The sequence below is a fragment of the Mesocricetus auratus genome, unplaced genomic scaffold, assembly GCF_017639785.1.
Source record: "Mesocricetus auratus isolate SY011 unplaced genomic scaffold, BCM_Maur_2.0 Super-Scaffold_100013, whole genome shotgun sequence".
Classification (NCBI taxonomy): domain Eukaryota; kingdom Metazoa; phylum Chordata; class Mammalia; order Rodentia; family Cricetidae; genus Mesocricetus; species Mesocricetus auratus.
Genome location: NW_024429196.1, coordinates 34,978,596 through 35,001,006, shown reverse-complemented (window position 1 = coordinate 35,001,006; position 22,411 = coordinate 34,978,596). Strand labels below are relative to the sequence as shown.

General features: G+C 39.1%; 1 protein-coding gene across 4 annotated transcripts in view; it reads right to left on the bottom strand.

Annotated features, from left to right (window-relative positions):
- Dip2c (disco interacting protein 2 homolog C) overlaps positions 1-22,411 on the bottom strand; it is a 368,984-nt gene that overhangs the window by 47,614 nt on the left and 298,959 nt on the right. For all 4 annotated transcript variants that reach the window (XM_013114670.3, XM_013114671.3, XM_013114672.3 and 1 more), the window contains 6 exons: positions 21,180-21,260; positions 8,273-8,396; positions 7,584-7,705; positions 6,370-6,481; positions 6,178-6,287; positions 1,902-2,032 (listed from right to left, as the gene is read on the bottom strand). In XM_013114670.3, the coding sequence (XP_012970124.1) occupies positions 1,902-2,032; positions 6,178-6,287; positions 6,370-6,481; positions 7,584-7,705; positions 8,273-8,396; positions 21,180-21,260 (680 nt within the window). The remainder of the gene's footprint in view (positions 1-1,901; positions 2,033-6,177; positions 6,288-6,369; positions 6,482-7,583; positions 7,706-8,272; positions 8,397-21,179; positions 21,261-22,411) is intronic.

Sequence of the window (22,411 nt, the reverse complement as noted above, 5' to 3'; positions counted from 1 at the left end):
AGGATTAATAGTGTGTACCACCAAAACTAGCTATTTTATTTGGGTTCTTGGGATCAAATTCATGACTTCTATAATATTTTACCAACTGAGCCATCCCCTAGCCCAGAATACTTTAGCTTTGAACCTTGTGAGTGAATTTGAAAGAACATATGTTAATAAAGGTTTCTTGCTAGCTCAACAGCACAGACAACCACTTTTAGATCATTCAAGTCCAGAAGATATTCTCTTGAAACAAGCCCCTTCTCTGAGCATGTTGTGGGGATGAGGCCTGGTAGGCCTGCAGAAACAAAAAGTCTTCCATTACTGATTATATGTTGATGAGTCCTTTGCTAGCTAAATGAATATATTTCTCTTAGAGAGGTAATGTTCAGAACAAACTCTTATCTTTCCCCTCCTCTGGCATGGATGGCTTCAGGTACATGGACCCAGCTGATAGAATGGGATATTCTGAGCTCTCTCAAAAGGGCTGAAACAATTCAATGCAATTCCATCTGTATTGAGGCACACAGAAAACTACCAAGCATGTCATTGTTTCAATTCTATCTGTTTTCTCAAAAAGCTGAATTGTCTAAATACAATATGCTTTTGAAACATACACATCTACGCATCAGCAGAATAATTAAATACTAAATTAATATTAAATACTATGAATACACTAAAGATAATTATTCATGAATGTTCAAATTCACAAGAACTATCATGAGAAATAATGAAAAATTATACATAATACTACCTCAATTATACAACAGTATTAATGTATATTTATGACATTTATAAGCATAAACTATCATGAATAAAATGTTGTATTTGTATTAAAATACAAATAACACACAATAACACAAAAATAACAGAAAACAAATAATACACAGCAAACAAAAACAACAAAAACTCACCCATAGAAAAATACAAGACAGAAAAAACTGAGAAACTTAATAGTCATGAAACCTGGCCTAGGAACACTGGTACCTACTTTAGAATATTTATACACTTAGATGTACTAGAAAATGCTAGTTAGAAAGTATGCTACATTAGAAAATACACCTTGGAAGACTATATGCCAACTTGATAATCCTGGATACTTACTGGGACCACCACTGGCTAAGTAGTAATATTAACAGCTACATTCTTCAGTTTTGTTTTCTGAGAAAGGCTCTCATGTCTCTAGGCAGGTTTCAAAATGCTAAGATGCTCAAGCTGACCTGAGCTCCTGATCCTCCTCTTGGAATGTAGCTAAGGCTGGAGATGAACTCCCAATTCTCCTTTCTTTACCTCCTAAGTGCTGGACTTACAAGAGTGTGACATCACACTTACCTTTATATTTATTTTGTGTTTCTAAAAAATGTCTACAGAAAAGATATATGTATATTCAGAAAAATAGAGCCAGCGATTTGTGTATTCTATCACTCATTCATTCATTCTATATTTGCTGAGCATTTTCTAAGAGCCAACAACAAGCTGGTAGCAATGACCAGAGAGATGAGATAAGGCTTCATAGCCTCACTTCTGCACACCCCCATAGCCCAAAACTACCACTTTGTAAAATTAGGGAAAAGATCAGAGGTGGTGAGAATTTTGGTAACTCCCAGAAGGCATGGCTCCAGGATTAAGAGCTTCAGAGTCAAATCTGATAGTCTTTTGATGGTAAGAAAAACTTAGTCTGCAGCAGACACAGCCCTACACCTTAGTAAATGCAGTTTACCCAATGACTGCTTCCTTAAAACGCCATCCAACTACTATAGGAAGTAAAAGTGCCACAGTAACTACACTCTAGTCCTCAGAGACACAGGGTCAGGGTTTTTATACTCAGCTCCACAGTCACATATCCAGAGAGGAAGGTATAAGGTTTCTTTTCTTTGAAAAACAAAAAGAATCTATTTAAGGATGTTAAGGAAGAATCTCACCTGCAGAGACACCAGAGGACAAACCCAAGCCCACAGTAAGGGTCCAAGCAGATGGCCACTTCTCTAGAAGGGTAAAGCTCACACTGCAGCTTAATAGAACGGCAAAAGGCACTGGTGGCTGCATGAGACATCTGAAAGACAGAAAGGAAGTAAAAAAAAAAATAAGTGACTGCATACCCAGCTTCCAGTGACAGCTCTGGGACAACATACCTGTGTTACATTCATGGTAATTCACATTAAATGCCCCTAAGATACTTTTAGAGACAGAGACAGCCATAGTGAGCTTGGGTCACATTGTTCTGGAAGAGTGGATGCTGATGTTCTCATTAGTCTTCCTACTTTCCTTCTTTGTGGGTAAGTAGAAGGTAGCAGACATGGTCTCACACATGTTACCCAAGGTGGCCTGGAACCCACTACAAAGCCTACACTGGCTTTTAATTTGTGGCAATCTTTCTACCTCAACCTTCTGAGCTGTGTGGATTACATTCAGGAGTCACTACACTTAGAAGGCTTTCATTTTGAACAAATAAACCACACTCAAAACTTGTTGACTCTCCTTGTAACTCCAGCAATGGAAACAAGAATGCTTTGAATCTGAAAAGCAGATAAACAAACAGGGATTCTTGAAGTCTATTTAACTGCCTATAGGTGGATGAAGGTATGAGGCTCCATGCACACCTCTGTAGTAGAGACTGGGCCTTATTATTTTCTGTGGTTCAGGGATCCTTACAGCACATGTTCACGATACACATGTGCCCATAATTCATAAGCATGGAATCTCATGTTTATGTTTAGATAATAGTGGCTCAGAAGTGAAAGAATGTGCTGAAAACCACATAAGTGAGTTTCAGAAGTAAAGCCTTAACCTTTTAGTTGACCATCAGGTCCTTCCTATATATGACCATTCCACAATGAAATGGCAGTCAAACCCTGTCTCTGTGTAGCATGGAAGACAGTGAAGATCTTTCCTTGTAATCCTTTCCTCTCTTCCCCTCAGAATAGATTCTGTATATAAACAAGGTAACAGATTCTGAAACACCACAGATTATATTTAACAATATCATTGTTTTTGTGAGAACTTGACAACTAAGCCAACTTCTGAGCAGTCAAGGAAGCATAGAAAGCTGTATCCGATATGATGGCTTAAAATATGTCACAAGTTAAATGTGAAGCAGCTTGTCACTGCAGTGCTAATTTATAAACTGATCTTGTAGGAAAGAACACAAGCAAGGAAATCCAATCCACTCACTCAATACTTCATTCATTCAGCCAACGAGATAAAAGAAAGAAGGTGGGGAGTCCTTTCATTGTCAAATGTCAGTTCATTGTCAGAAATTCTGCTCAGGGAAAGGCTGTATTATGATCTATTTGCTGAATTCACCCCAGTAATGGAGTTACTCTAGAATGCAAAATATGTATGTATGTATGTATGTATGTATGTATGTATGTATGTGTATATGTAAGTGTATGTACATACACATACAGATCCATAGTTTTTGCTTAATGGAGAAACAAAGCTATAGTTATAACATGTTCTGCTAAGATCCTGTCCCTCTTTGAATCACAGTTAGTAAATTCTCCTACCAGGTACTCAAAGGAAGTAGTCGAAGCAACCTTTACTGCCCAGATGCACTGGGAAGGGATAAAACAACAAAGAAAACAGGAATCAGGTGTGGTACACTGTTATTCAGCTCTTGGGAATCCTAGGCAAGGAGACTGCTGCAAGTTTGAAGGCAGTCTGGGCTACACAGTGAATTCTAACTAAACCAGCTTCAGGTACAGAGATTCTCCCTATGAAAAAAACAAACAAACAAACAAGTATAGGCCTGCTCTTAAGAGTTCATCATGCAGTGGAAAGTTCAGACACGGGGTTGGGGGTTGGGGGGGTGGGGGTGGGGGTGGGGGGTGGGGGGTGGATAACTACAAGGTCAATCAGCACTTTTCTAAACATGATGGTTTTGAGAGTAGTTTGAAAACACCGACAAGAGGACAAACAGGTTAATAAAAAACAACACAAAGGGGGGGAAAAACAAACAAAACGAAACAAAAACCCACAAAATCCCTCTTCTTCTAAGCACATTCCAATCTGAGCCCTGAATTGGGGGTATGTTCTGGTATGGATTGTGAATTCCTGAGTTTTGCTAGATAACCTCAGACTTGAATAAAGAAGTATCTTTTGCCAGATGCCAAGCAACAAAAGGCTTTGAGAAGCACCAAAAGCATATCCCTGAATGCATGTACATCAGATTTAAGACAGACTCAAACCTATGTACTACTTATTTTGGTTGTACTGTGATAAAATACATGCCATGTCCTAGGCAGATTTGTCTTTCAGTGCCATTTTGCTTTGCCTGATGTTAAGTTAGTATCTTTTCCCTGGAGGTATACAACTAAGAGTGCACAGACCATTCAAAGTTCAAAGCAACACAATTAAATGGGTAAAATGTAAGACTTAACTATAGAACCTTCATGTATCCTTCTGTTTTATATGAACCCTGACATTCCATATCAGCAATTACAGAGAAAACACCCACAGATTCTTCTGAATTTCAAGGTATGCAACTGAATGCTTTTGTCTAAAAGCTAAAATTAAGTAAGAATTTCTTACAAAGAAAAATGGTGTCTCTGCAACCCTACGGGACCAAAGAGGCAGACATTAGAGCAGACAATATGCCAGACAACTTCCCCTATTCTCCTGTGCATTTCAGCCCTAAAACATATGGGGTTTCATTAACTGATAGCATAATATACTTCTTTTCACACATCCAGCTAACAGATAATCAAAAAATGAAAAAAGATTTTAGGAGTTTGAAACAAAGTCTATTTACCCATTTCTCAGTTTTTCTATGATGCATAAATTAAATTTGAGTCACCAGGAAGTAATACACATATCACTATCTGTTTCATGTAGATATATCTTTATTAAATTATGATTTAATATTATAGTTCCAACTCCCATGCTCGATGAGAGTAATTGGAAGGATGGGTTTCTATTTCTTTGACAGGAGGAAATTCAAAGCTCACTTAAGGATAACAGTAATTAACTCATCTTTCTTTGGGAATATTTCTTTTAGGAAGTTTTTTTTTCAATTATTTAATATTCTTAGATAATTTGGTGTGCTTTTTCTATTCCACTGAAGACATCAAGTTTGAGAACTAAGTAACAGGTAACCAGTTGAAACTGTCCCAATGAACTGATGAGCAAAGAAGTTAAGACTGGGCTGGTTTAACCCACAGAAACAGCTGACCTGAACACAGGGGAGCTCTTGGACCCCAGATTGATGGCTGGGTGGACAGCATGGGACTGACCCATACCCCCTGAATATGGGTGTCAGTGAGGAGGCCTAGGTAATCTATGGGGCCTTGGGTAGTATTTATCCCTGGTGTACAAATAAACTTTGAGTCCCCATCCCATAATGAGGGATGCTCTCTCAGCCTGGACTCTTGTGTGAGGGCCTAGGTCCTGCCCTGGATGAAATGACAGACTCTGGAGATCCACCATGGAGGGTCTCACCCTCACTGGGGATCAGAGTGGAGACTGGGTGGGGGACTGGGGTGCCTGGTGGGGAGGGTGGGGGAGGAGGGGAGGAGAGGGAGCTGGGATTGAAATGTGGAATAAGCTTGTTTCTAACTTATATTAAAATAAAAGGAAGAGAAAAAAAGAAAGAAAGAAAGAAAGAAGGAAGGAAAGAAAGAAAAGAAATTGTCCCAATATGACTCAGAAGAAAAGGCTTCCTGAGACTTTACACCCTGAGGTACAAGACCCTGACATCTGAACTGTGAGGATCCTGATGCTAGGTGACATCAGTAGTTCGACTCTTTGACAGTGAAAAGGCTCAAACTGTAGCTTCACCAAGTGGCAATCTTATAGGTTATTATTATGCTCAAGTTTAATAAGAAAGAGAATGCAGGGTAAAAGTAGAGAACCAGAAAGAAAGAAGATTGTATGCAGTATTACAGTATGCAGTAAGCTGTGACAATATGAAAAAGTTTTTAGTTTTTTTCTTCAGTACTAAAGATTGAATCAAGGGCAATGGACATGCTAAGTTAGGGCTGTATGAGTAAGTCATGTCCCCAGTTTTCTCCAGATTATTTGGAAAGTAACTATTGGGTATTTAAAGGTCACATATGTCATAGCTTATATGAAAATCATATCACACCTCTCTCTTTGCATTATGGGAACACAATCACATATAACAACACTAGTGAACAATCAGTGCATGGCTTGTCTGTTGTCCACCACTGGTCTACACATTGGGCAGACCTCTCTTCTCACCTTTACACCAGCTAGCATCCCAGTCGTGGACACACTAAAGTCAAGGTAAGCCAGAGTGTCTGGGTTGGAAGGTTTGTAGATCTGAGCAGGCCGCTTCTTTGGCAAATCATCTGTAGAAGAAAACAAAGCTATCAGTCTACTTGCGTATAGCAAAGATCATAACAAACAAATGCATGTGAACCAAGTGCTGACCTGTGTCCAGTATGAGGGGCCATGTCCTGACATCTACAGCTGCTGCCGCCTCCCTGGACCGTAGCAGTTTACAAATCAGTTGTGTTGTCATGAGACAAGCAGAGCGACTCACCTGAGGACCAGAGACAAGAAGGGAAGGAATGAATGTACACCAGGAATGGACACACATGGGAAGTGCTCACCACTTATGTGCCTAGGATTCTACACAGATTAAAAGTACACAGCTTCAGTCCCTAAGAGCTAGCTGAAGAAGTGGAGTTGATCTGGCTGCAAATGTCACCCATGGTCTGACAGTGTTGATCCAGCTACTCTGGCTGCTTGGTGGGTATCTTCTTTCTCCCCCATTGCTCCATGAGCCTCACTGCTGAAGTTTCATTCTTGGTTGAAGAGGATGACCTTTTCCAGTAGTAGAAGGCCATTCTCTTTCTAGGGTCTCTCTCCTGCCAGAACTTCCAAACTCATTCTCCAGAGCTAGCTGGGGTATGGCAAAGCCAGGAGCACTGGTAACGTACATATCCAGAAAAATGTTGGAGGCTAGGTTCCTGAATTCCCAGGGTTAAGAAGTATCCTCGCATTACTCTCACACTGAAGAAACCATCAGAGGCTTCTCTCTCAACAAGTGCTATTTCCACAAAAGTTACATATGCAAATACATTGCAGATATTTTCCAGCAGGAGGGTCTTTCTTGGTAGTGTTCCCACAAAGCTAACAAGAACATTCACCAGGGGGCCAAGGCTGTTCTTTGCTTCTTATGATTCTGCTTCCCATAAGAGAAACACATACACTAGTCTTTTTAACTTCCTTATACATAAAAACAAAGCATACATATACACTCTAAAAACAAAGAAGTCAACCTTCTGGATTCAGAAGTAGGGAACTTGAAGAAAACACATTGTTTTTTCATTCAGATTGCTTCTGTGTGTTTGGTGATATAGTCTTCTCTATGGAGCCAATATGAGGCACTTTCAGTGTCAATGCATTGCAACAGCTGCTCCAGCTGGTCAAAGCTTCCATGTTATTCAGCTTGGATCTTATTCCCAAAGCTAGATGATAAATTCCCTGGAGACAGACTATCTCTAATTCTATTACTTTCATTGCAAATCCACATGTACAGATAGCAACTGCCCCAGGAGACTACAGGTCTGCAACTCATAGTGTGCCCATGAGCACAGGCAGGTGAAAGGCCCGTAGCCTCCTACTCAGGCCTTGGTTACCTCTACGATCATCTTGACTGTAGGCAATGTTGTTGCAATGTTCTGTGGATGTGGAGGTCGCACAGTGATTGGCACACAGCCTGCATACAGGCAACCATAAAATGCAGAAATCAGGTCTATTCCTACACAAGAGGAAAGCAGAAACACATGAAGCCAGTCACATTGCTTAATCACCATCACTGCTCTTTCTTAGTGAAAGTTCTAGTCTGGAAAAAGTCAGACAGTTATGGATACAGGCCTTTAAAGAACTCTTTTTCTGTACCTTTTGGTAAGTCTCAGTAATTACTTTCTAATGGCTTGTTCTTAAAGACACAACATGCTAAGACAGCTTAGATGTTTCATTTATATGTCATTTCTCTGGGTAACTATTCAATGGTATGATTATGTCTAGGAGCTGAAAACTTTACAACTACCAATAACATGAACTACCTTAGTAACGTAATCAAATGTAGATATAAAACTTGGGTAGGTATTGCTTTAAGTCTCTAAGCAGTGTTAACACGTCGCTTAGGCCCCATGAGTGAGAACAACTAGAGGCAAATGAGCCTGGTGAGAATCTAAACAGATACAGAGAACATACTAGGTAGTCACCCAGCAACTCTGCAAGTACAGTTGGGGGCAACAAAGTACCTCCTCCCATTGCTGTCATTGTTACCTCTCAGGGATCATATCTGATCCTACTGCTTTACCTGGAGGGTAGACTAATGCCACATGGTCTCCATCCTGCAGGTGGCCCCTTTCCATCAACATCACTGCTATCTTCTCTGCACGCTTGTGAAGCTGAACACATGTCAAGGAGTTTGCAATTGTTCCCTGAGCATCATAAGAAGAGGTGGTTAGGGAGATCTTCACCATAGTATATCATGCATCATATAATTCATTTAAACAAAACTCTTAGGTCAATGGGTTTAGATGTAGTCATAATTTTAAACCATAATTGTAATGGTCATATTTAGAATGTTTTCATCATTTTCTCCTACTATATCAAAAGAAAATTAACTCTCCCTCCTCAAAAGCCAACCGTCAATAGCTCTCAAGGCAGTTTAAGTACATTTTCATGTAGAATTTTTAAATATGTAAAAACAAAAAGAAAACATCTTGAGGCTAAAAATACCTTGAAAGAGGCTTACCAGTGTTATAGAATATTATTTTAAGGTGTGTTACATTTGTTTATGCTGTGAAACATTTGTTTAATGATGTAAAGATGCATTGCTTTTGTTTATGCTGCATTTGTTTAACTTTGTGAAGCTGTGATTCTTTGCCTGTCTAAAACACCTGATGGTCTAACAAAGCACTGAATGGCCAATAACAAGTTATGAGAAAGGATAGGTGGGGCTGGCAGGCAAAGAGGATAGGAGGAGTAAGGAGAAAGGAAGAAGGAGTAGGAAGATAGAACAATGAGAGGAGGAAGTCAGGGGACAGCCACCTAGCCACCCAGCCAGTCACAGAATAAGAGTGAAAGTAAGATATATAGAAGTAAGAAAAGGAAAAAGCCCAGAGGCAAAAGATAGTCGGGATAATTTAAGAAAAGCTGGCTAGAAATAAGCCAAGCTAAGGCTGGGCATTTATAAGAAAAAGTAAGCCTCCGTGTGTGTGTGTGTGTGTGTGTGTGTGTGTGTGTGTGTGTGTGTGTGTGTGTGTAACTTATTTGGGAGCTGGGTGGCAGGCCCCCCAAAAGAACAAAGAGCAAGGAGCCAAAGAGTAAATTACAAGCAACAACATACCAGAAAAAGTAGTGCAGGATAGAAACTAAGAAATACCAAAAGTATGCCATTCATTATTTACATTGTAAAGAAAAGAATGAATAAACTGCATTACAGCTGGGTATGTAAGTATATGCCTGCAGTCCTAGAACTTGGGAAGCAAAGACAAGACAATCGAGAGTTAGAGGTCAGCCTAGGCTATTTAGCAACTTTATTCTGTTTTTATTTAAAAAATTATTTCTCATCTTACACACCAACCCTCGCTCCCCCTCCCCTTTTCCTGCCCCCTCTCCCTCCTTTCTTTCCCCCATCCTCTCATTGGAATACCCCAGCTAAGACTCCTAGTAATAATGGAAAGGGTGTCTGACCAGGCTTTCCCTTTTAATCAGATTAGAGACTACCCTAATTGTCATCATAAAACATACACCAGTAACTGATAGAAGCAGATTCAGTGACCCACAAGCCAAGCACTAGGCTCTGAGCTACTGGAGTTTTAGTTGAAGAGAAGAAAGAGGGATCATATGAAGAATATGGAGGGGATCAAGACTGTGATGGGGAAGACCACAGAAACTAGTGGGAGCTCATGGACTATGGACTGACAGCCGGGGGCCTGCATGGGACAGAACTAGACCCTCTGAATGTAGGTGACAGTTATATGACTTAATTTGTTTGAGACAGGGCTGGCAGTGGTACCAGGGCCTATTCCAAGGGGCATGAACTTGTTTTTTGGAGCCCATTCCTTATGGTAGGATACCTTGCTCAGCCTTGATACAGGTGGTGGAGGGGCTTGGTCCTGGTATGTCAGACTTTGTTGACTCCTCAAGGAAGGCTACTTAGAAACTTTGAGATCATCCTGTACTATTCATAATAACCTGTCTCAAAACAAATAAGTGTGTGTGGAGGAGGAGGAGGGGCAGGCAAACCCTCTTCCATAAATTACATTCAACTAACTTAAAAAATTCTTGATACAATGTATAGGTCATTAGCATCAATCACAGGTGCAAAGATCACTGTCTACAGCTACTTTAAAATAGACCTTTTAAAGCAACAGACAATTCTGATAAGCAGTTTATGAGATGAGGTAGACTAGGGAATTCCCGCTGAAAGTGAAAAGTGATCATGAACAATCTTGGTCTAAGTGCATCATATTAAAGCAAGTAGCTTGAAAGAAGGATGTTGGAGCTTGTGCGACTCATAAGAAAACACAGTGAACTTCAAGACTGGGTACTGAAACACCCAAAAGAAAGATATATGTGAAAGTGAGATACTAAGAGTTGAGAGGAGGAGCTACCATGTGGTAAACAGCTGTATGGATCAAAATGCCCAGAGCCTCTGGACTGTTAGGGAGCAATGTCTGGAAAAACACTGAATTCCTGTCCCAAATGTCCCAGGTCATAAACACACATATGGATGCGAGTGCGGGAAAATATTTTATGATGCATTTAGATACACACACCAGTACCTCATATTTAGCAAAAACATTCACAGTGAATCCTATAAGGCCAAGTTGTTGTCTCTGATGACTGACACAAGGAAAAGGAAAGGCAGTGTGTAACCACCAAGGTCACAGCTAAATCAGCCTTCATACATCTACTGACGCTTTTGGCCAGGGTTTTAGATAGAATAGATGCTTGGCTTGCAAGTCTCCAAATTGATCCTTCTACTCTCACATACTTTTCTTTGCATCACAGGAAGATTAAAATAAGGAAACAGAAACTGGTATGTAAAGTAGACTAGTGAGAAAGAAAGCAGAATGCACCAAAGATGCTGAGTAGGAGTAGGTATAAACGTATGAAATGGCGTGATTCTAAGAAATGCAGATAAGCACCTGATCCGGCAGGACCCGGTACAACAGGCCCTGCATCTGTGCTTGTGTTCCAGTGCCCGGGGATCTCCTGGGAACTGCACAGAGCTTTCAATTCCGGTGGGAGCCAAGCACCCCAGATTCCAGGTTTTGTCTCCCACCAACGAGACCAGGAAACTAGAGGAGCCAGGGAGACCAGGGGACCAGCTGTTCCAGCAGGACCCAGTACAACAGGCCCTGCATAGAGGCCTGTGTTCCAGTGCCTGGGGATCGCCTGAGAATTGCACCGAGCTTGCAATCCTGGCGGGAGCCAAACACCCCAGACTCCAGGTCTTCTCTCCCACCAAGGACACCAGGAAACCAGTGGATCCAAAGGGTCCAGGGGACCAGGTGGAAGGCTAAGCACCCCAGATTCCTGGTCTTCTTCTCCACCCAGAGGACCAGAACGAGGACAAGGAATAGAAGAACTACCAGATTATTGGACTTGCTAGCACCCACCAAAAGGGAACTCTGGTCCCCTAACCACCACACCAGTAAGAGGCTCTTTCTGCACCCACTAGAAGAAGAGATGGGAAAGAGACAATACAAAATCACACTCAGTAACAGAAAAACAAATATGACACCACCATATTCTAGAGACTCCACACTAGCAAGACTCCAACATTCCAATGCAAATGAAGCAGAAGAGAATGACTTTAAAACCACTTTCATGAAAATGATAGAGGCCCTAAAAGAGGATGTAGGAAAATCCCTCAAAGAAATGGATGAAAAAACAAACGAAAAAATGCAAGAAATGGAAGAAGAAACAAAGCAAAAAATGCAAGAAATGGAAGGAAAAAAAAAACAAAGCAAAAAATGCAAGAAATGGAAGAAAAAACCAAAGCAAAAAATGCAAGAAATGGAAGAAAAAACCAAAGCAAAAAATGCAAGAAATGGAAGAAAAAGCAAACCAAAAAATGCAAGAAATGGAAGAAGAAACAAACCAAAAAAAGCAGGAAATGGAAGAAGAAACAAACCAAAAAATGCAAGAAATGGAAGAAAAAAAACAAAGCAAAAAATGCAAGAAATGGAAGGAAAAACAAAGCAAAAAATGCAAGAAATGGAAGAAGAAACAAAGCAAAAAAGCAGGAAATGGAAGAAGAAACAAAGCAAAAAATGCAAGAAAAGGAAGAAAAAACAAAGCAAAAAATGCAAGAAATGGAAGAAAGAACAAACCAAAAAATTCAAACAAGGCAACAAATGGATGAAAAGTTAAACCGAAAATTGCAAGAAACAATGCAAACAGTGCAAGGCTTGAAAACTGAAATAGAGACAATAAAAACACAATCTGAAGAAAGGCAGGAAATAGAAAAGCTGGGCAAACGGTCAGGTACTACCGATACAAGCATTACCAACAGAATACAAGAGATGGAAGAGAGAATCTCAGGTGTTGAAGATACACTAGGAGAAATGGATTCATCACCCAAAGAAAATCTTAAGTCCAACAAATCCTTAACACAAAACATCCAGGAAATATGGGATACCATGAAAAGACCAAACCTAAGAATAAAAGGTATAGAAGAAGGAGAAGAAAACCACCTCAAAGGGGCAGAAAACATATTCAACAAAATCATAGAAGAAAAGTTTCCCAACCTTAAGAAAGACATGCCAATGAAGGTACAAGAAGCTTACAGAACACCAAATAGAGTGGATCACAAAAAAAGTCCCCTCACCACATAATAATCAAGACCCCAAATATACAGAATAAAGAAAGAATATTAAGAGCAGCTAAGGAAAAAGGACAAGTAACATATAAAGGCAGACCTATCAGAATTACACCTGACTTCTCCATGGAAACTCTGAAAGCCGGAAGCTCCTGGATAGATATTCTACCAACACTAAGAGACCATGGATGCCAGCCCAGACTACTATACCCAGCAAAGCTCTCAATCACTATAGATGGAGAAAACAAGATATTCCATGACAAAACTAGATTCAAGCAATACATATCCACTAACCCAGCCCTACAGAAAGTTTTGCAAGCAAAAAATCCAACCCAAGAAAGTTAACTATAACCAGAAAAGCATAGGCATTAGAGAATCCCTCTCTACCAACAGCCAAAAGAACAAAGGGGTGAAATTCCACATATAATTCCACCACCACCAACCATTCCAAATCAAAGAAGAATGAGCAATCAATGGTCATTAATATCCCCCAACATTAATGGCCTTAACTCAGCCGTAAAAAGACACAGGCTAGCAGAATGGATTCAAAGACAGAACCCATCCTTCTGCTGCATACAAGAAACACACCTCACCCTCAAAGACAGATATTACCTGAGAGTTAAAGGTTGGGAAAATTTTTTCCAATCAAATGGACCCAAGAAATAAGCAGGGGTAGCAATCCTAATATCTAACAAATTAGACTTTAAAATAAAATCAATCAAAAGAGATGAAGGAGGTCATTATATACTCATCACAGGCGAAATCCACCAAGATGAAGTGTCTATCCTGAACATCTATGCCCCAAATACAAAGGCATTCACATTCGTAAATGAAACATTACTAAAATTTAAATCACATATAAAGCCCCACACACTTATAGTGGGATATTTCAACATACCATTCTCACTACTAGACAGGAATACTAGATAGAAACTCAACAAAGAAGCAAAGGGTCTAATAGAAGTAATGACCCAACTGGGATTAACAGACATCTATAGAACATTTCATCCACATAAAAAAGAATATACCTTCTTCTCAACCACATGGAACCTTCTCAAAAATCAAACACATACTTGGCAACATATCCAACCTCAGCAGCTTCAAAAAAATTGGAATAACTCCATGCATCTTATCAGACCACCATGCTTTAAAATTAGAATTCAACAACAACACAAACTGCAGAAAACCTACAAACTCATGGAAATTGAATAATGCACAACTGCACCATTCCTGGGTTAAAGAAGAAAGAAAAAAAGAAATTAAAGACTTCCTAGAATTCAATGAGAATGAAGACACAACATACCCAAACCTATGGGACACTTTGAAAGCAGTGCTATGGGGGAAGTTCATAGGACTAAGTGCTCACATGAAGAGACTGGAGAATATATATACTAGAGTATTAACAGCACAGCTGAAAGCTCTAGAACACAAAGAAGCAAACTCCCCCAGGAGGAGTAGATGCCAGGAGATAATCAAATTGGGGGCTGAAATCAATAAAGTAGAAACTAGGAAAACAATACAAAGAATCAATGCAAGGAAGAGTTGGTTCTTTGAGAAAATCAACAAGACAGACATACCTTTGTCCAAACTTACCAAACAGCAGAGAGTGAACATGCAAATTAACAAAATCAGAAATGAAAAGGGGGACATAACAACGGACTCTGAGGAAATTCAAAGAATCATCAGGTCATACTTTGAAAATCTGTACTCCACAAAATTCGAAAATTTAAAGGAAATGGACAACTTCCTGGATAGCTATTACTTGCCAAAATTAAATCAAGAACAGATAAGCAATTTAAACAGACCTATAACCCCTATGGAAATAGAAGCAGTCATCAAAAGTCTCCCAAACAAAAAAAGCCCAGGTCCAGATGGCCTCAGTGCAGAATTCTATCAGAAATTCAAAGAACAGCTTATACCAATTCTTCTCAAAGTGTTCCACACAATAGAAGCAGAAGGGTCTTTGCCAAACTCTTTCTATGAGGCTTCAATAACCTTGATCCCCAAGCCACACAAAGACACAACTAAGAAAGAGAACTTCAGACCAATATCCCTCATGAACATTAATGCAAAAATACTCAATAAAATACTGGCAAATCGGATCCAAGAATACAATCAAATACATCAAAACAATCATTCACCACGATCAAGTAGGTTTCATCCCAGGGATGCAGGGATGGTTCAACATACGAAACTCCATCAACGTAATCCACCATATAAACAAGCTGAAAAACAAAAATCACATGATCATCTCACTAGATGCTGAAAAAGCCTTTGACAAAATCCAACACCCCTTCATGACAAAGGTCTTGGAGAGATCTGGGATAGCAGGGACATACTTAAACATAATAAAAGCTATATACAGTAAACCAACAGCCAACATCAAACTAAATGGACAGAAACAACGCAATTCCTCTAAAATCAGGAACAAAACAAGGCTGTCCACTCTCTCCATACCTTTTCAACATGGTACTTGAAGTTCTAGCCATTGCCATACGACAACAAAGGGGGATCAAGGGGATACAAATTAGGATGGAAGAGGTCAAACTTTCACTGTTTGCAGATGATATGATAGTTTACATCAATGACCCATAGAACTCTACCAGGGAACTCTTACAGCTGATTAACACCTTCAGCAAAGTGGCAGGCTACAAGATCAACTCAAGAAAATCAGTAGCCCTACTATATACAGATGATAAAAGGGCTGAAAAAGAAATCAGAGAAACATCACCCTTTACAATTGCCACAAACAACCTTAAAATACCTTGGGGTAATGCCATAAAATACCTTGGGGTAATGCTAACCAAACAAGTGAAAGGCCTGTATCACAAGAACTTTGAATCTTTAAAGAAAGAAATTAAAGAAGCCCTCAGAAAATGGAAAGATCTCCCATGCTCTTGGATAGGTAGGATCAATGTAGTAAAAATGGCAATCCTGCCAAAAGCAATCTACAGATTCAATGCAATCCCCATTAAAATCCCAGCACAATTCTTCACAGACCTTGAAAGAACAATAATCAATTTTGTATGGAAAAACAAAAGACCCAGGATAGCCAAAACAACCCTGTTCAACAATGCAACGTCCGGAGGCATCACCATCCCTGACTTCAAGCTCTATTATAGAGCTATAGTCCTGAAAACAGTTTGGTATTGGCACAAAAATAGACAGGTAGACCAATGGAATCGAATTGAAAACCCTGATATTAACCCACACACGTATGAACATCTGATCTTTGACAAAGAAGCTAAAAATATACAATGGAATAAAGAAAGCATCTTCAACAAATGGTGCTGGCATAACTGGAGGCTGGCATGTAGAAGAATGCGGATCAATCCATGTTTATCACCATGCACAAAACTTAAGTCCAAATGGATCAAAGACCTCAACATAAATCTAGCCACACTGAACCTCTTAGAAGAAAAAGTAGGTGGTACCCTTGAACGAATTGGTACAGGAGACAGCTTCCTGAACATAACACCAGTAGCACAGACACTGAGGTCAACAATTAATACATGGGACCTCCTGAAACCGAGAAGCTTCTGTAAGGCAAAGGACACAGTCAGCAAGACAAAAAGGCAGCCCGCAGAATGGGAAAAAATATTCACTAACCCCACATCTGACAGAGGGTTGATCTCCAAAATTTACAAAGAACTCAAGAAGCAAGTCTCCAAAACACCAAAGGACCCAATTAAAAAGTGGGCTGCAGAACTAAATAGAGGAGTCTAGAATGGCTGAAAGCCACTTGGGAAATGATCTGCCTCATAGATTTTATTATAGCAACAACCACCCATCAATAACCTATTGTTAGAAGACAAAGCCCATGATTTGCCCTTTCCCTTTCATTGGTTCTGAGATTTGAGAAGTTGTATGACTCACAATCAATAGTCAATAATTTCTTAGAAAATACACTTTAATTCTAGTTTCTCAAAATTCCTACCTACATGCTTTTGACAAAATGTGAAATTTGATCCACATGCTATATTTTATCTTTGATAAAGTTCTTCAACAATTTCCAAAATATTATGCCTTTTTAAGGGTTAATAAAAAAATTAGCCCATCACACCCTGTGATAATGGCCCAGGAAAGAAACAAACTTTATGGGAATTAGGATCTGGAGTCAGCATGTATAGAGACTTTAAATTCATTACTATTACCCTCAAGTCCCTTCAGAAGTTGCTATCTTGGAATGAGGTAGATTATCAAATGGAGGTCTGACATGATTTTTTTGCTCCATACCTGGGGATATGTGATGAGGTGTCAACCAAATGGATAACTCTTGCTTGTAATAAACAGTCTTCACCTTAACATTGGAATCCCTCACTGGACCACTAGAGATGTGATGTGTGTTGAGATCCTTCTTTCCCATATCTAAAGAGTAACTCACTGTAGTCTTACAGCTTGAATGTCAGTAATGATTAGATATTATTTCACTCCTTGCTTTTCCTCCTTGTCAGCTTGTAAGGTTGAATATGACTGACTCCACCATATAATGAGTATAAAATGTGACACAAGTATATTGTCTCTTGCTCTTTATAGTCTTGTGTTCATCTGTCCATGTATGTGAGGGTGCATGTTTATGCACATGCAAATAGACATAAGAGAGCAACCTCAGGTGTAGTTCATCCTCAAGTGCTGTCCACTCCCATCTTTTTTGAGAAAAGGTTTCTCAGTGTCCTTGAACCCAGAGATCCACCTGTCTCTACTTTCCCAGGGCTAGGATTATAAGCACTTCATCTTTTTTCCTATTATCATAAGAATTGAACTCTTGTCCTCATATTTTACAAGGTAAGCACTTGATTGACTGAACTATTTCTCTAGCCTCTATTAAGTTAGGAGATTAAAAAAAACTCTTAATATAACAGAAATACTACCAGTTTTCAGGACATGTTTTGTTTTTCTAATCACTACTTGTTAAGAACACAAGTTCCAAATAAGTGTTTCCATGATGCTTTAGTCATTTAGCCTTAGGCAACACCCATTATTTCACAACATTCTCATCAACATTCATGGGAAAAATTTATTTCTAGTCTAAAACCACTAAACAAAAAGCAGATTTCTAGGTAAAGTTACTTTGTCAAGTTAGAACTGTCTTCTAATATAATTGGGAGAGTTTCCATTGGCAGGATGGTAATGCACAGACATCCAGAGGTCAGCCTTCATTCTAAACACAACAAGCTTCATTGTCACTGACCTCGAACTTGACACTGCTTTAAAGCTTTGTTAGAACAACTAAAATAATCAAGGGATGAAGAAAAATCCAAATAAAACTCACAATTTGAAATTATAAAGAAAGTACTCCAAATAAACAAAACAAAAAAATTAAATGAGTTGGCTAGAGTTCTTGGTAAATCAAAAAAGGATATTCTGCATGTTTTGAGAAGGAAAGTTTTCCATTATTAGTGATCATTTTAGTATGCACCATTCCAACCTCCAATCTTGCATACCTCACACCTAATTACAACAGTTGCCATGGATGCAAGTACATGAATGGATACCAAAGGTAACAAGAAATGCCCTTTGCATTCTGAAGTCATGTTTCAATTATCTTAAAGAACCATAGTCCAAGAAAGAAAAATATTAAACTCATAGTTAGTAAAATACTTTGTAAAACAATACAGCATGGGTTGCAGAAAGCATTGGGAATGCTGCAGGTGACACATGATACACAGTGTCATGTTCCCTAGACATGTCACAAGAAATTCATTATGAAAATGAATTCTCATGTATTTTTGTACTCTTTTTAATGCTGTATTTAGAAAATATGATTACACATATGGCCTATGATGTTTTCCTGTTGAAATAAACAAGACATAGATTTAAGAGGAAATTGCCGGGCGATGGTGGCGCACGCCTTTAATCCCAGCACTCAGGAGGCAGAGGCAGGCGGATCTTTGTGAGTTCGAGGCCAGGCTGGACGGATAGCCTCCGAAACAATACAGAGAAACTCTGTCTCGTAAAAACCAAAAAAAAAAAAAAAAAAAAAAAAAAAAAAGAGGAAATTATAACTGTAGTGACCATGAGCTATTATTGCTGCTGTGCTCCAGGTTGAACACTTATAAGTTGTTCCAGGTCTAAAAACAGGCTATAGCCTCTTGATTCTGAACCTTTCTGAAGACACTGTGACCCTTCAGACATCTCTGAATAAAACTGCATATAGATCACAGGAGAGGTAGGAATGGGTCACTTATAAAAGGAGAAGGTACCCTTGGACCATACTTTCTGCATGCTAAGCTACAGTAAATTTATTCATGGCTTTGACTTTTACAACTGACCTTCTGTATCTGAAGATCATTGTTGAAATAACTCTAAAGTATGTGAGTTATTTTCTAGTAAAAACTTTACCATAGAGTCAATGTTTTGCTCTAGTAAATGACTATAATCACATGGTTCAAGGGCCTGGACAATGTTCACAAGGTCACACCAATTGGATGAAACTATGACATCACTCCAAGAAGTATCTGAGGTATCTTCTTCGTAGAACAATAGTTGTCACTATTCTGTCCATGAATATACTGCCATCAAGTTTGAATCTCCATGTCTACAGGGATCTACTTCCTTGTGAGCTTAGACTTAGACTTCCACAAAGTTTAAACACATGTATTTATCCATCTTACAAAAATGCATGCAACGTATTGGGCAATGTTAATGAGGGGTTGGTTTTAAAGATGATTAAGGTCTGACTTGCTCTCTAAATGTTGACAGTTTGTACAGGACACAATCATCATGGCAGTAATAGGGAAATTAAAGAAAGGGAGAAAGTACTACTCATTAAAAAATTTTAAAAGGTACCATGCCCAGGGAAAAAGTGGTTAGTTACAGTTAAGACGGTACATTTTAGACATCACTTAGGAGGCTATATTGGACAGGGAGATCCACAGAAGCTATGGACAAAGGAAAGTAAAGAACTTACAGGAAAAACAACACATGGAGAGAGCCATGAGAATCCAAGAAGAGGGAAGATTAAAAGGAAATGTAAGTATCATAGATGTGAAGGAAGATGAAAATGGACAGTTATGTAAAGTAAGGAGAGCCATGTCTATATCTATAGGTTAAAGGTAGATTCAGTAAAAAAGATAAAAAATGGAAGTCTGGGACCGGAGAGATGGCTTAGCAGGTTAAGGTACATGCTGATAACCCTGAAGATTTGAGTTCAATATCCAGGACCCATGTAGTTGAAAAGAGAGAATTGATTCCCATACGTTGTCCTCTAACAGAAACATGCTGTTTCACACATGCACCCATGCAAGTACACAGAAAGACAAATAATAATATAATAAAACTGAAATAAAAAGAGGGAGTTATTTTAGATGCATGGGTATGTGGTCAATGAATTCTCAAAGTTCAGGCTCTATGACCAAATGTTCATATGGTCATATGCAGAAGGCAGCCTATGGGCTGTGAACACAGGGTGCTTCTCAGAGGAGAAATATGCCATTAAGCATTCAGAGAGTAGAGGGACAATAGGGAAATGCTCTTCCTTGTCTACAAGGACTCTCCTTGAACAGGTCTTGAGCAGATGCAGCATATGATGAACCACTATGATCAATGCCACAAAGGATAAATGCAAGAGTAAGGTGAGGCATGTGCAAGCACATATATTCAGAGGAACTCAGATCACACACAAACACCTGATAACTAGAAACCACACTTTTGAACACTCAAGACTTTGATAATTAGGAATACTAAACAGCTGCAGATTTATAGACTTGCATGTAGCTGTACCCACTAAGAAGTCCTACGTCATGGCCTGTTTATCAAGCTTTAGTTCTACAGCATAAATATAAACTAAAAACAAACCAAAAAAAAACCAAACTGGATCTTTACATGTAACTTCCTCCTATATTTAAAGTATCACTTCTAAGTGCTTTTAAGGAAGAAGAGTTTGCTTCCTAATGTGAAATTTAAACAGAAACTTTATAAAGTAGAAATGGTTTTCATTCCCTAGAGCCTGCAACTAACCCATTTATATGTAAACAACTTGGTTTGTAATAAGAATAAGAATATAACTATCTCCTGTGACTGAATTAGTTCTCTCCTGTAGATATCATTAACCTCCCAGTTTTGGGTGGGAAATACTGAGGAGGAAGTGAGAGCATTGAGAAGTGTGCATTTATTGCTTTGCTCTCTGCTTCTTGACTGCCAATGTAGTGTGATTTGCTGCCTCAAGCTCCAGACACTGTGACTTTCTTCATAATGTGAACTGTAACCTCTGAGCAGAAATAAATCCTTTCCCCCACATGTTGCTTTTGTTAGAGTATTTTACCACAGAAACAGGAAAAGGAAGTCTTTGGGAATGTTATAAAAGGAGGCAACCTTTCAGGGAAAAGTTCAGACTACTAAAGTAAGTAATTAGGAAATATGTGAGCTGTGACGCTCTGGAGCCTACCCGACAATTGAGCAGTGTGTATAACAGGTGGTCCGGGGTGGTCTGTGCTCTCCACTGTAAGACCTCTGAGAGGAACAGGAACTGGAATGACACAAGGATGTTAGAATCATGCCACTGGAGTCTGGGTTAGGCAATAAATTGTTTGAGTGCATGCTTTCCTACACAGAGAAATAAAGACACATTCACATTTAAGAAAAAGTCAAACAAATATATCATCAGCAGAACAAGCAAATGCTTGGCTTCTCCCCTGTAGCTATTTATAATTCAATGCAACTGACTCAGACTGACAGCTTCAAGGACTGCTATAATACCCTTGGTTAGGTAAGGTCTCTATAAGTCAGCCCAAGGGAGAGGAGAGTTATCCCCCTTATAGGTAAGATCAGCTAAGAGATGCAATGCTGATTTCTGTGATGTGCAGGGAAAGAATATAATCTAGCTTACTTTAAAAAACTTCTATTAAATATGTGATTGTTTCATAGATTATTAAATGCATCTTATTGATTTAGTCTGCAATAAAAAGGACCAGTCCCAATTCACATGAAGATATAGGAAATATCCATATGACACCATAACACCTTTTATTAATAGAAATGTATTACATGAGGGGAGTGTGATGGTCAAGTTCTTTTGATGAACAAATTGCTTTATGTTATTACACTGGCAGTATTTACACAATTTCATCACATCCTTTAATAGGCCATACTGAATAGGCCTATCTTTGGGCTGTGGGAAACAGGGAGTCCTAAGCATTTTCAGAAATGACGTGTTACAATAGGACTCAGAAATACATAGGCAAGTTATATGCTTTGCTGTGTGGGTTAGGAGGAGCTAGATATGTGTTCTTTAAGCTGCAGTAAGGAGGTTAACAGTTAAACTCCATAAGACAAAAAGTGTGCACCAAGGCTACTGTCAGGCAGTGTGGGCTTCACATCAGGGCTGGTAGGGGCTACTTAGAAACAAGTGATAAAGATCAATGATCTCCTAACATTTGCCACAGTCTTGCCTATGTTGATGATGTCACTTCTTCATTTCTGTGCCTTGATGCAATTTCCTAAAGCCTCGTGTACCCTGTAACATTCTCCCCTATAAGACTATAAATGTCTACTGTTAAGTGGGATAGTATCACCAAATATGTGAAATCAGTAATAGATATGGAACTGACATAGTGGGTATTCATGACAGTCACTCTGTGGTTCTACAAATAGTTAATATAGCTCTAGAGTCAAAAGAAT